An 11,575-nucleotide genomic window follows, 5' to 3' on the forward strand; every position below is an offset into this window, starting at 1 on the left:
ATGTGGGACTCCTCAATGTTCTTGAGCACATTGACGCCAAAGTTTTATGTGGCACTAACTGGCACTTCTAGCCTTATATCAGGCCTAATACTTATTTTCGAATGGTGGTATTTTCGCAAATACGGCACCTCGTTCATAGGTAAGTTTTTCTTGTTTTTTCCTCTTCTTTAAATTGTAGAATTTTTGCAAAAATTGGAACATTTTTTATCTTGTAGAGCAAGTATCGATCAATCACATCAGCCCCTGGATTAATGGCAATGATGCGCAATCGGATAATGGCAGCAGCAGCAGTGGTTCCAGCAGCAGCAGCAATGGTGGTTGTGGCTCAAATGGTGGGGCAGGTGGTTCTGGAGCCAATTCCAATTCGGGCAACAGCTCGGGCACACCTGAGTGTAAAGTGTGGCGCAATCCATTGAATCTCTTCCGTGGCGCTGAGTACCAACGCTTCTTTTGGGCCACCAGCAAGGAGCCATTGACATACTATGACATGAATCTGAGTGCCCAGGATCATCAGACGTTCTTCACTTGCGAGGGCGATGCTGGCAAAGAGGAGTATGAAATAATGCAGACGGCGTGGCGTGAACGCAATCCCATGCAGCGTATCAAGTCGGCACATAATGCGCTTGAAATAAATGCGGAATGTGCACCGGCCTACATACTCCTAGCCGAGGAGGAGGCTATGACCATATTGGAGGCGGAGAAGATACTCAAGACAGCACTCAAAGTAGCCGAAATTAATTATAGGAAGTCGCAGGCGACACAGCACCAGGGCTCCATAGCGGACGGTGTGCATCGCAGGGATACGAATGTGTTGATCTATATCAAGCGGCGCCTGGCCATGTGCGCCCGAAAGCTGGGAAAACTGAAGGAGGCGGCCAAAATGTTTCGCGATCTAACAAAGGAGATACCCTCGATCATGAGTGTGCTGAACATACATGAGAACTTGATTGAGACACTGCTCGAGATGCAGGCATACGCCGATTGCCAAACGATCCTTGCCAAGTACGATGATATTTCGCTGCCCAAATCAGCGACAATTTGTTATACAGCCGCATTGCTTAAGGCGCGCGCCGTTGCTGATAAATTCTCACCCGATATTGCATCGAAGCGTGGCCTGAGTCCGGCTGAGATGAGCGCCGTCGAAGCCATACATCGTGCGGTTGAATTCAATCCGCATGTGCCCAAATATTTGCTGGAGACAAAGCCATTGATACTGCCGCCGGAGCATATATTGAAGCGTGGCGACTCGGAGGCCTTGGCGTATGCGTTCTTCCATTTGAAGCACTGGAAACAGGTGGAGGGGGCATTGAATCTGTTGCATTGCACCTGGGAGGGCACATTCCGTATGCTGCCGCATCCATTGGAGCGCGGACATCTTTTCTATCCATATCCGACGTGCACCGAGTGCGCCGATCGTGAGCTGCTGCCGGCCTTCCATGAGGTCTCCGTCTACCCGAAAAAGGAATTACCCTTCTTCATCCTGTTCACGGCTGGTCTCTGCTCATTCACGGCTCTATTAGCCCTGCTCACGCACCAGTACCCGGAGCCAATGGGGCTGCTGGCACAGACCGTACTTACCTGGATATTGTATCCGATACAGTTGCTCAAGGAGCGCATCGAGGCATTCTGGCCGTGCAACTTGCTCCAGCAATTGTCACGTGTTTAATTTAGCTAAAACGAAAGCCACAACGCACACACACACACACCCGCTCTCTCGACACTTACACACAGACACACACATATAATTACACCGACAACACACACTTCCCACTCAAAATAAAATAGGGCATCACAAGGATTAGGCATCCAAAGTTTTGCCCGAAAACAAATTAACTCAACTACAAAAACAAAAACATGCATATACATACTTATAAACATATATATATATATATATATATATATATATATACCTATATATATATATATACATATATATTTTGGATCTTTGTCTGTGTTTCGTGCAAAATAATAAAACAAATATGAATGAATGCTCAGCTCTTTCATGAAAACTCGTTCCTATAGCTATACAAGGTATACATACAGATAGATATATATATATATATCTGTTAGTTCAGAGATCGTAACAACATTTTCGACAGTAATCCATCCAGTAGAGCATGTACATAGCATGCACCTCATTATTAGCTGATGTACTGTGTGTGCTTTGTATTTTCCTCTTCTTAAGTTTTTATTTTATACAATTAGTTTTACATTTAACAAGATAACAAAAGCAAATACAAAATTGAATATTTGAATATTTATTTACAAATTTAATTTGTGTTACTTTAATTTGTGTTAAGCTCTTTGTGCCTTGGTTTCTTTCGCTTTGTGCCCAGTTTATAGATCGCATATGCTATAGTAGCCCGGACAGACATCACACTTCTGGCGCGATTCATAACTATTCGGATTTAGTGACAAAAAGTATTTGCGAACACCGGCCAATATATCGGAAACTTTGTCATGCAGCTGCGTAATCGTATATCCGCTGTAGTTGTCCAAAACTCTTTTACCAATGTGATAGAGCACCGTTTCGCTGGGCAGATAGAAATGCAGTACATTATATAGATCTTGCCACATATCTCGCATGAATATTTCTGTCATTTTCAGTATGAATTTCATTGCATCCTCTGGCAGAACGTCCGCCAAGGAGAGCAGAGCAGTTTCGAAGCTCTCCGCATTCACAATATGTTCGAATATCGAGGGTCCATAGCTGGAAAGGGCTATCATGACGCCATTGCACACCAGATTGCTGAGTCTCAATATATCAATGCCTTCGCCATAATTGCTGTGGGTTCGGTCCAATTGATTGGCGAGCGTTGGATTTGTTGGTGCGCTTAGCCAGGCATCACTTCTGAGAGCTGCGGCCGGCGTAGATCGCACTCCATTCAGTTTGTGGCTCTCTGGAATTGGCTGAGTCACCTTGCCAAGCACATCGGGTCCCTTATTGTGCTGCAAGTTCGCTCGCAGTTCGGCTCCAGTGGTCTTCACCTCGTTGTTCAATATCAATCCCGGGCCATCTGCAGCGAAGGTGGGTCGAATGCCTTTCTGGTTCAACTGCTTATTGATCTTGTAGAGATCATTGAACTCCTTGCGTGAGGGCATCTCGTTCACATTGCGAATGATGTCCAGCTTGCCCGTTGAAGCGCCGCGCGTGCGAATCGTCTCCTTCGACAATTTGTCAAACATACGCCTGCAATGGAGAGATTTGATACAATTTAAAATTTTTCACATTGTAAATCGCATATCATATTAGATTATACATTAGATTAGATTAGATTGCCTATTAGGTAATTGCTTTAAATGCGATAAAAAGATTGGAAGTTAGAATATCAGTTAAGATAATATATGTACCTCTGTCGATTGCTCAGCGTCTCGCGATAAGTGGCAATTCTATTATTGGTCGTCTCATTGATTATGGTCGACGCGAGCTTGAAGTTGTAGACACTGTGCGTGAACAGTACCAGCGAGGCAGACAGCTGCAGAGCGTCCATGGCAGATATATCGTCGCCATCCATATATTTCTGCAGGAAATTATAAAGACATTATATAAAACATATATGAGCGAAATCAAATGAAAGTCTAACCAAGACTAGATCGACTATGCCGTTGGCCAAGCCCGTGCCTGATATCATAATGCTGGAGATGTTCATGCCGTTGACCGTCAGCTGGGTGATCTGTGAAGCAAGACAATTACCCAGCTGTTTAGGTATGCTATTTGAAATACTTACGGCTCCCACTTCCCTGCCCGCATTGGTTGCAGCAGTCAGCAAGGTCGTCGCGCCTGCTGCACCCAAGGCCACAGTGCCACCTCCTACGCCCAGCCAGTGATTGCGGGCCGTGCGATCGGTTATGCTGATCGATTGTTCGTGGGTGCCGCGATCAACCAGCTGGGAGGCTGACCGACCCAGACCATAGCCGCCACAGGCTAGAGCCGCGAACCCGGCGGCGGCCATAACTGGGCCAGCGATAGGCACAGCCAGTAAGCCCAACAATGGCACACTAGCTGCTGCCAAGCCAGTGACAGCCGTCGTCGTATCCATGGCATTGAGCACCTTTCTCCTGGTAGTTGCGACGGGCGTTAGCCATGTCTCCAACTGAACCACATTATTGATCAGATTGTAGACACCTCGTCGTGGCGCAACCATGATACCCTTGGGCAACTCATTACCCTCCACATAGGCCATCCAGTTCTGATACACCCGACCCAGATCGTCCACAAAGACCATGCAGCAATCGGAGCTATTTGTGCTATCTTCGCTGATTGCTGCAATCATAAATAAGATTATATATTAGGCCGGAAATCGAATAAGTACATATGTATGAGGTGAATTAAATTGTCATTCAATTAGGTCACACAACGTGGATGTTGAGTCATCGATCATGCGTGCGTCTCAGACACTCCTCATTTTTTCAACTTACAAATGCAACGTCGTACACGAACAACGGGATGACAGGACCATTCTGTAGCACTTGCTGCTTTCGTGTGGTCCGTTTCATCGGTGGCAACCATGACATAGAAGATGGACGTGAGCGACTGCCGATTGCTGTATTTTCCTGCAATGACAAACAGACATATCAAGGATGCACTCTATGCCTATCCCTATCGAGAGGCGAACACTTACGCTGCGACCAAATGGCATTGAAAAAAATCTCGCGCATATTTTTATTGGCAGCTTTTTGTTTTTCTACCTTAGCTTTCGCTTTTTCTCTCTCCCCTGCATTCAGTCCGGCCGGCACAACGGGATCCTGTATTAAATTCTCGATTTTGACCTTCAAAATATGTGCCTGGTTGGCGGATAAGCTTTGAAAATTGCAAACGGCATATTAGCGATAAGCGTATTGCGTTTCCACACACAATTAGAAACCTAATTGCGCACTACTTACAGGTCCCAAATAATTTCATTGGCATATCCTAGGGATTCGGCAAAGGTTTGCTGCACCTCACGTATGGTGCGCCTATTATTTGAAGCTTGTCCTGCCATTATTAAGTCTACCACAACTGCTACGTGCTACGATTTAACCGGGAATGAGGTGTTTCTCTGGGAAGCACCTGCTTATATTTCGGCGATCACGTCATTTTTCATGTGAACCAATTGTTAGCGATGGCATTCGAACCAAAAATATGATCAATACGCAGTGTTGTGATTAGTTTGTAATCGATGTTTGCATAGGACAGCTTAGTCTCATGGCACTTATCGAATTAGTTGAATTGAAACATCCGTTAAAGCTGCATGTTTATCTACATATGTAAATAAAATGAAACAGGAAATAAAGTAAACTGTTTTTGGCATTTATATACATACACATCTCGGCACTCTATAGACGCACTTTCTGCATGTAAATATAAGTACAAAAATGCACACAAGATACTTTAATAACATATAGATAAATATACACGTATGTATGTACATATGTATGTACAATCATAACATTTCCAGACCGGTTTTTGACGTAGCCAAAAATACCACAATTCGTGTTTATATTTTGGACGGTCTTTCTTAGATTCTGTGACGTTGAACTTGGCATTAATTTCTTTTGGCAACGACTCTGACGGTCGGTCGCCCCCATGAATGACTAAGTTCATATTCATTTTAGCCCTGACATTTCCCCAAATTTCTCTTATTTCCCTGAATTATCTATCTCTTACTAAAATCTATAACTGCACGCAAATAACTTGCATTAATGCACTTATGTACATACATTTTTTGGTTCTCAGAAATCGTTCATATACTATAGATTGCCATTATAAAAGTAGAATTTCCCCTGGTGTGGCGTGCGTCGGCATGCCATTAGCATGTTCGGCTGCGAGAGAGCTTTTTCCCGCAATCAAGTACCATTCAAGAATCGGGAGAGAATTACAGTTTTTAAAAATCCAATGAGAAATAGATTGAGAGGGAGGGAGCGAGCAAATTAATCATGAATACCGCCAGACAACTGGACATTAAACAGGTACCGCTCCAAGAGAGTGTAAGAGAGAGATTGGAGCGAGTGAATAATCGTGTAATGCAGCGAATTCGCCTTGCTTTGAGATGGGGCTATGTACCGAAAGTCTATCTCTCTGTCCGAACAGTTGTTTAGCCAATAGCGTACGAGGCGGTTGTAAAGCGCTCGCGATTTTTCGCTCGAAGCGATTTGTATCATTTGCAGAAGCAGCATAAACGGATAAAACAAACAAAGAAAAACGTTCATCGTTAAAATTCTTGCCGATCTCAATTGAAGACGCTCATCAATTGTAAAAATGAGCAATCTACAGCAGATAACGCTTGAGATGGACTCAGTAGCCAATCCGAAAACACCAGCTAAAAATCAAGTAAGTTTTTATCCGTCTTTTACATTTGCATACGAATAGCTAAAAATTGGTATTAACACTAACAAAGCGCGGGAAAGCAGCGTATAAATTGTTTACATTAATTTTTGACTTGGCAACTGAAACATCAATCAACTATACATATGTATGTATATTAGAATAACAAGTAGGAACTATATACATATAGATGTATATATGTATGTATATACAGCCTAGCGAGGGTTAGCTGATAATTAAAGTGCACACATTGTTTGGGGAAATATATTGGTTTAGAGAGAAGTGGAGAAAAAAAACCCTGATTAGTCACTCTCTGGACCAAATTATGAATCGCTGAGATTGAAATGGGAAATACATAAGCATATATGGTGCATACAGAAATGAATTTATCAGCATTTATGACGGAAGCTTTGGTAAATAATATAAATATATTTGCATTTGATTAGCTTTGTAAACAAAGCGTAAAAAACACGGTCGCATTTATTGCACATAGCCATAAAATAATAAGTTTTATATACATTAAATCTTAAGTATGAGATTTAATTAAGATTATTTGTACTATTTTTATGTATTTTTATTTAAAGGTTAATCACAATGAGGGCTTGGACGATATAGATGGACGCAAAGGGCGCATACCTCGAGCAGGTTTGTAGTTTACATCATTTATTAAGACCTAAAAGCTAACTGAAGTATAACTTAATCATTCATTTCAATGCTCTCTCACCAATCTGTGCTTTAAAATAAACATTTTCAACTTTGCGCCCGTAACAAATAATTGTGTAAGATGCTTCTATATATCTATCAAATCATAACTTCGTAATACTGAATGCCAAATCTGTTCAATACAGTTCCTGAAATCGATGATGATGATGATGATGAACGTCCTTCTGCGAATGGCTTTAATGCGGGCGTGGATGATGGCCTGCTAGGTAATGGAGGCGAGAATTTCCGCCCCAATTTACCTCAACCGAATGGAGGCCGCCGTCCTAGCTTTACATTTCCAGGCTATGATGGTCCCGGCTTTGTGACCATAAATGGCGTGGAAACACCCATACCGGATGTGAATGCCTATCAGCATAAGAAGACGCTCGCTCAGGGTATGATGGATCTGGCGCTGCTCTCGGCCAATGCGAATCAGCTGCGTTATGTTCTGGAAACGAATCGACAGCATCCGTACTTTTATCCCAGCTTAATTTTTATATCATTAAGCATTATATTTCAGGTATATACATACATATATGCATATTGCCAAATTTGTATTTCGGTTATTTATTGACGCTTTGTGTTCGTTTCAGATTGCAGTCGGCGTTGGCCTTATATGGAATGGCAGATACAATATTAAGGATGAACGCGAAATATGTCGTGCGAACAAAATTAATAATTATACAGTCATCGGCATATTTATTGTGACCGTTATCAACGTTTTAATATCTGCTTTTGCTGTGGCCGAAGCCACGCCGCCAACTACAACTTAGCCTGATAGTATAGAATTAATTTTGTCCTCTATAAATTGTATGTTTAGACCAATACTCGCAACATTTTCAAAATTCATATTTCTCACTTGTATATATTAGTGCTATTGTGATAATAAAACAAAATGAATCTGAAACGTTAAGTTGCTCTTAAAAACTTTGGTTAAACAAGTGAGGGATCGCAACAAAACCAATTTATTCAGTAAGTTTATGCAATTATTTCTTTTGGTATAACATGATTCGCTGAGTAGGGAAAATATATACTGAATTAATTTTTGTCATTTCGTTGTATGATGCTTTAATATAAAAAAAGAAAGTAAACGCATGTCAACAAGTCGGTGTTTTTTTGAATACTTTAAGTTACGCGCCATAACAATCGAGCATTCAATCGATAACTGGTTTGAACAATAATGAGATCTCAACTGCAAACAGCCCTGCTTGTTATAGTACATATTTTTCGTAGTAGCCCTGGCTGTTGACTTTTTGTCAAAATATTTTGTCTTTGGTTTTAGCTGAATTTTGTGAAATTACAGCTTAGTTTGTGTAAATAACATGGCAAAAGTATTGAAAGCGGTAAATATTTAATTAGTTCAAGCTGTTGTCATACTTATGGCAACTGTGTTAAGTGCCAGTGGTGCACTTGTTATGGTTATGTCATCGATTGCCTGCGCTTATTGTACAATATAAGACTATTGAATATTATAATAATAAAATCCTTGTTTACTGCAGTCCACTGGATTGACCGGTTTGGCCGTGGCCACCAACCCGCACCACACACTGTCCGCCCTGTACGGCAAGATTCTGCGTGCTGTGTCCAAAATGCCACAGGATGCTGCCTACCGCAAATACACTGAGCAGATAGTCAAGCAGCGCGCGGATGCTGTGGCAAAGGTGAGCTCAGTTAGTTGACAACTGGATAATGATTATTGTATTCTATTTGGTTTACTGTATAGAACAAGGATATTGGCGCACTGGAGAAGTCTGTGGGCTGCGGCCAGGTGGAGGAGCTGATCGTACAGGCCGAGAACGAATTGATTCTCGCACGTAAAATGCTCGGCTGGAAGCCGTGGGAGAAACTGGTGCAGACAGCGCCACCCAAGCAATGGGACTGGCCCCCAGCACAAATCCTTGAACCCAAAGTCTAGTGAATTAACACATTTATTTGAATTGTATGCAATAAAAGCTAAGGTCGAAATCTAGCTTCAGATTGCTTTGTATACCCTGTAAAATACACATGCTCAGAATGGGTAAAGATGTTCAGGGTATGCTACCAGAAGAAGGAGGTGTGATAATTTCCAGAAAGCATAAGTATTATCGTAGAGAATGATGAACTGAATCGATCAAACCATGCTCGGCACTTGCTCTATTTCGAGTTCAACTTAGGGTAATTACTAGTCGAGCCATTTAGTCCCGCCTCTTTGAGATAAGCTAATCGATTTGCATGAATCGATCAGACAGCCAGCCAGCATAGTCAGTATATTCCCAACATGCGAGCTCTTCACATCTGTTTGCTGTTGTTATTAATCTTGGGCATTGGATTGGCGGCTGGGGCTCCATCGATTGGCCTTCGTGAGCGCCGTCAAATCGACTTAACGCTATCCGCAGAGCACGACGACAAGGAGGACGAAACGGAGCTGGCATTGGAGGCGATAGCCGGCCTGTGGAGCAGTGCGGACAGCCGCACCAAGATCGAAGGCTCCGCTCGAGTGGTGCATCGCGTCAATAGCCTGCAAACGGGTAACGCGAGCTATCAAGCACGCCTCCATCTACATCACGATTATAAAAGCAATCCGTATCAAAATTAAACCATAAAACACTAAAGGTTCCGAGCAGGATTGGCGTCTTGGAGTGCGTGTTGTGTTCAGCTGATGGAGTAAGGAGGAAGGATGACAAATGTGCAAAGGCTTTGCTACCAAATGACTAATGGCTAATGGATGATTCCCAATGGCATATCTACAGATTGCGTGCTGGCTCTACACATTTTTCATTCTTGCTTTAATTGATAACACTTTGACCTTTTGCTACGATTGCGTTTGTATTCGAGTTCGTCAACTAAATTGTAATTGCAAAAAGCCTCTTGGACTTGTTTGCTTTATTGTTTACAAATTTTCTGCTTAAGATTAACAACAACAACAATTGCACACAATAAATACGGATTAATTGAGTAAGTTTAAATGCCTGTAGTGAAGATATCAAATTAAGAGCTGAGACTAATTGAAGCGCACGCCCATCGCCTCCTGCTTCTTCAGCTCTTCGACGACAAAGTCGCGGAACTCCTCGTAGGCAACATCGATATCCACATTGTGTATGATCTTGTGGAAATTTCCTGGTGTCAGACCGTATTCAATTTCCACCTGCGCCGCATTGAGCCGCTTGGCCAGCGTCTCCTCCGTTTCGGTGTTGCGTTTACGCAAACGTCGCTCAAGCTCGTCGATAGTCGGTGGATTGTTAAAGATCAAGATGGGATTGAGATCGGTTTTCTTGATCTGTTCCACGCCCTTCTGTTCAATGTCCAATATACAGACGCGGCCCTGGTTCTGGATCTCACGCACGGCCTCCTTGCTTGTGCCATACATGTTCCCAGTGAATTCTGCCGTTTCGATGAACTCATCATTGGCGATGGCCTGCTCCATAACGTCCCGGTCCACGAAATAGTAGTGGACGCCATGCTCCTCGCCTTCGCGCGGCCGGCGAGTGGTGTGCGAAACACTGAAGCCAAACGTATCCGGAAATTCGGCAAATAAACGTTTCAGCAATGTGCTTTTGCCCGAGCCCGAGGGGCCGCACAACACGAGCGGACGTGGCCCAGTAGCTGCTTGTGCCATCACTGTGCTACTGGCGCTGCTGAACGCACGATTAACAATGAATAAAAAGCTTATCATAATTGCGGCCGAAAGCTAACTAGTTTGGCTAAATTAACCCGTCGATGGGCAACGTTGCTAAGCAACTTTGTTGGGCTCTCAATTAGTGATGGACGCGTGTGCAAGCATGGCATGGAATGTATGCATTACATTGTGGCGGCGTACGATTGCTGTTTGCGATGAGTATGATTATGACTATCGCACAGTTAATGTTATCGAGCGCGAAATGAAATACAAGTTTAGCTTGGTTTAAAAACTGTTTATATGCATATCTTATATTTTTTTTTAGTTAGCATAGAATTTCAAACACATACACATTGAAACTAACGCTGTTAATGTTGCGGTTGTTTTTTGTTTTTTTTTTTTTATGCTTTTTCTTTTCGTGTTTTGCTTATCGTTATCGGCTGTTATTAATTTGAATTCGAATTACAATGCGTGTTTTAAACTTAGCTAAAAATTATTATGGATTTTTTCACTTTTCTTGTTTACGTTTTATAATTTGATCACAATTTGATTTCGCATGTCCAAAAATGAATTTTGGTTTGTGTGTTCCGAATGATTCGCCTAAATGTAACCTTCATCCTGCTTCTGTTTCTATTCCTGTTCCCATTTCCATCCGCTTCGGTTTCCGTTTCCGTTCTCATTCCATATATATATAAAGCCTATTTTGCCGAAAATGTGCCTAATTTCGTTCTTAATGTATGCAAGCTGATGCATGTCCATTGAGATACTACAAAATATGCTAAATTTCAGTCAATATTACGTGCTTTCAATTTATCCCTTTTTGTTTTTCATTTCTTTTTAGTTGTTCGAAAGGCATATCCATGAAAATGGTTGAAAACTTTGGATAACCTGTATTCTTGGTATGTTAGGTTTTGTATAGTATATATATGTGTATATATATATATTTGGATATTTTATGTACAATATTGTATTAA

The 11,575-nt window shown here is 42.1% G+C and overlaps 6 protein-coding genes across 7 annotated transcripts; 4 read left to right on the forward strand and 2 right to left on the reverse strand.

Moving 5' to 3' along the window:
• Window positions 1-2,408, forward strand: LOC108612741 (protein ST7 homolog). Its single transcript, XM_018005722.2, has 2 exons — window positions 1-139; window positions 216-2,408. Exons 1-2 carry the CDS (start codon window positions 1-3, stop codon window positions 1,664-1,666), a joined length of 1,590 nt encoding a protein of 529 aa, XP_017861211.1. The 3' UTR covers window positions 1,667-2,408.
• On the reverse strand, window positions 2,243-5,128 carry pst (pastrel). The gene is made up of 7 exons (XM_018005713.2): window positions 4,885-5,128; window positions 4,623-4,801; window positions 4,420-4,554; window positions 3,729-4,264; window positions 3,585-3,674; window positions 3,352-3,521; window positions 2,243-3,190 (listed from the first exon to the last, which is right to left on the reverse strand). Exons 1-7 carry the CDS (start codon window positions 4,980-4,982, stop codon window positions 2,338-2,340), a joined length of 2,061 nt encoding a protein of 686 aa, XP_017861202.2. The 5' UTR covers window positions 4,983-5,128; the 3' UTR covers window positions 2,243-2,337.
• A 215-nt stretch (window positions 5,129-5,343) lies between these two features.
• NijA (Ninjurin A) lies at window positions 5,344-7,913 on the forward strand. Of its 2 annotated transcripts, none has more exons than XM_018005757.2 (4): window positions 5,344-6,310; window positions 6,889-6,949; window positions 7,153-7,526; window positions 7,600-7,913. In XM_018005757.2, exons 1-4 carry the CDS (start codon window positions 6,239-6,241, stop codon window positions 7,777-7,779), a joined length of 687 nt encoding a protein of 228 aa, XP_017861246.1. In that variant the 5' UTR covers window positions 5,344-6,238; the 3' UTR covers window positions 7,780-7,913. The 2 variants fall into 2 exon arrangements, with proteins under 2 accessions (XP_017861246.1, XP_089323764.1); XM_089467638.1 differs by having other exon boundaries at window positions 7,234-7,526.
• Window positions 7,914-8,188: 275 nt separating this feature from the next.
• Window positions 8,189-8,975, forward strand: ND-13B (NADH dehydrogenase (ubiquinone) subunit ND-13B). The gene is made up of 3 exons (XM_018005761.2): window positions 8,189-8,349; window positions 8,506-8,667; window positions 8,730-8,975. Exons 1-3 carry the CDS (start codon window positions 8,329-8,331, stop codon window positions 8,919-8,921), a joined length of 375 nt encoding a protein of 124 aa, XP_017861250.1. The 5' UTR covers window positions 8,189-8,328; the 3' UTR covers window positions 8,922-8,975.
• A 96-nt stretch (window positions 8,976-9,071) lies between these two features.
• On the forward strand, window positions 9,072-9,951 carry LOC108612767 (uncharacterized). The gene is made up of 2 exons (XM_018005764.2): window positions 9,072-9,513; window positions 9,599-9,951. The coding sequence occupies exons 1-2, from the start codon at window positions 9,264-9,266 to the stop codon at window positions 9,643-9,645; spliced, it is 297 nt and encodes a 98-aa protein (XP_017861253.2). The 5' UTR covers window positions 9,072-9,263; the 3' UTR covers window positions 9,646-9,951.
• On the reverse strand, window positions 9,793-10,843 carry LOC108612761 (guanylate kinase). Its single transcript, XM_018005758.2, has one exon. It carries the CDS (start codon window positions 10,656-10,658, stop codon window positions 9,987-9,989), a length of 672 nt encoding a protein of 223 aa, XP_017861247.1. The 5' UTR covers window positions 10,659-10,843; the 3' UTR covers window positions 9,793-9,986.
• Window positions 10,844-11,575: the final 732 nt, after the last annotated feature.

This window comes from Drosophila arizonae, chromosome 4 (assembly GCF_054131065.1).
Source record: "Drosophila arizonae isolate 15081-1271.41 chromosome 4, UAZ_ARI_1.0, whole genome shotgun sequence".
Lineage (NCBI taxonomy): Eukaryota > Metazoa > Arthropoda > Insecta > Diptera > Drosophilidae > Drosophila > Drosophila arizonae.

What these genes read in the sequence shown, in the direction of transcription:
- LOC108612741 (XM_018005722.2), top strand. Translation starts at nt 1, where the DNA reads ATGTGGGACTCCTCAATGTTCTTGAGCACATTGACGCCAAAGTTTTAT. An exon ending in ATACGGCACCTCGTTCATAG is followed by an intron (nt 140 to 215) that starts GTAAGTTTTTCT and finishes TTTATCTTGTAG; the next exon opens with AGCAAGTATCGATCAATCAC.
- pst (XM_018005713.2), bottom strand. Translation starts at nt 4,982, where the DNA reads ATGGCAGGACAAGCTTCAAATAATAGGCGCACCATACGTGAGGTGCAG. An exon ending in AATGAAATTATTTGGGACCT is followed by an intron (nt 4,802 to 4,884) that starts GTAAGTAGTGCG and finishes CAATTTTCAAAG; the next exon opens with CTTATCCGCCAACCAGGCAC. An exon ending in TCGTGTACGACGTTGCATTT is followed by an intron (nt 4,265 to 4,419) that starts GTAAGTTGAAAA and finishes TTATGATTGCAG; the next exon opens with CAATCAGCGAAGATAGCACA.
- NijA (XM_018005757.2), top strand. Translation starts at nt 6,239, where the DNA reads ATGAGCAATCTACAGCAGATAACGCTTGAGATGGACTCAGTAGCCAAT. An exon ending in AAACACCAGCTAAAAATCAA is followed by an intron (nt 6,311 to 6,888) that starts GTAAGTTTTTAT and finishes TTTTATTTAAAG; the next exon opens with GTTAATCACAATGAGGGCTT. An exon ending in CATTAAGCATTATATTTCAG is followed by an intron (nt 7,527 to 7,599) that starts GTATATACATAC and finishes TGTTCGTTTCAG; the next exon opens with ATTGCAGTCGGCGTTGGCCT.
- ND-13B (XM_018005761.2), top strand. Translation starts at nt 8,329, where the DNA reads ATGGCAAAAGTATTGAAAGCG. An exon ending in TGGCAAAAGTATTGAAAGCG is followed by an intron (nt 8,350 to 8,505) that starts GTAAATATTTAA and finishes TGTTTACTGCAG; the next exon opens with TCCACTGGATTGACCGGTTT. An exon ending in GCGCGGATGCTGTGGCAAAG is followed by an intron (nt 8,668 to 8,729) that starts GTGAGCTCAGTT and finishes TTTACTGTATAG; the next exon opens with AACAAGGATATTGGCGCACT.
- LOC108612767 (XM_018005764.2), top strand. Translation starts at nt 9,264, where the DNA reads ATGCGAGCTCTTCACATCTGTTTGCTGTTGTTATTAATCTTGGGCATT. An exon ending in CGTCAATAGCCTGCAAACGG is followed by an intron (nt 9,514 to 9,598) that starts GTAACGCGAGCT and finishes AAAACACTAAAG; the next exon opens with GTTCCGAGCAGGATTGGCGT.
- LOC108612761 (XM_018005758.2), bottom strand. Translation starts at nt 10,658, where the DNA reads ATGATAAGCTTTTTATTCATTGTTAATCGTGCGTTCAGCAGCGCCAGT.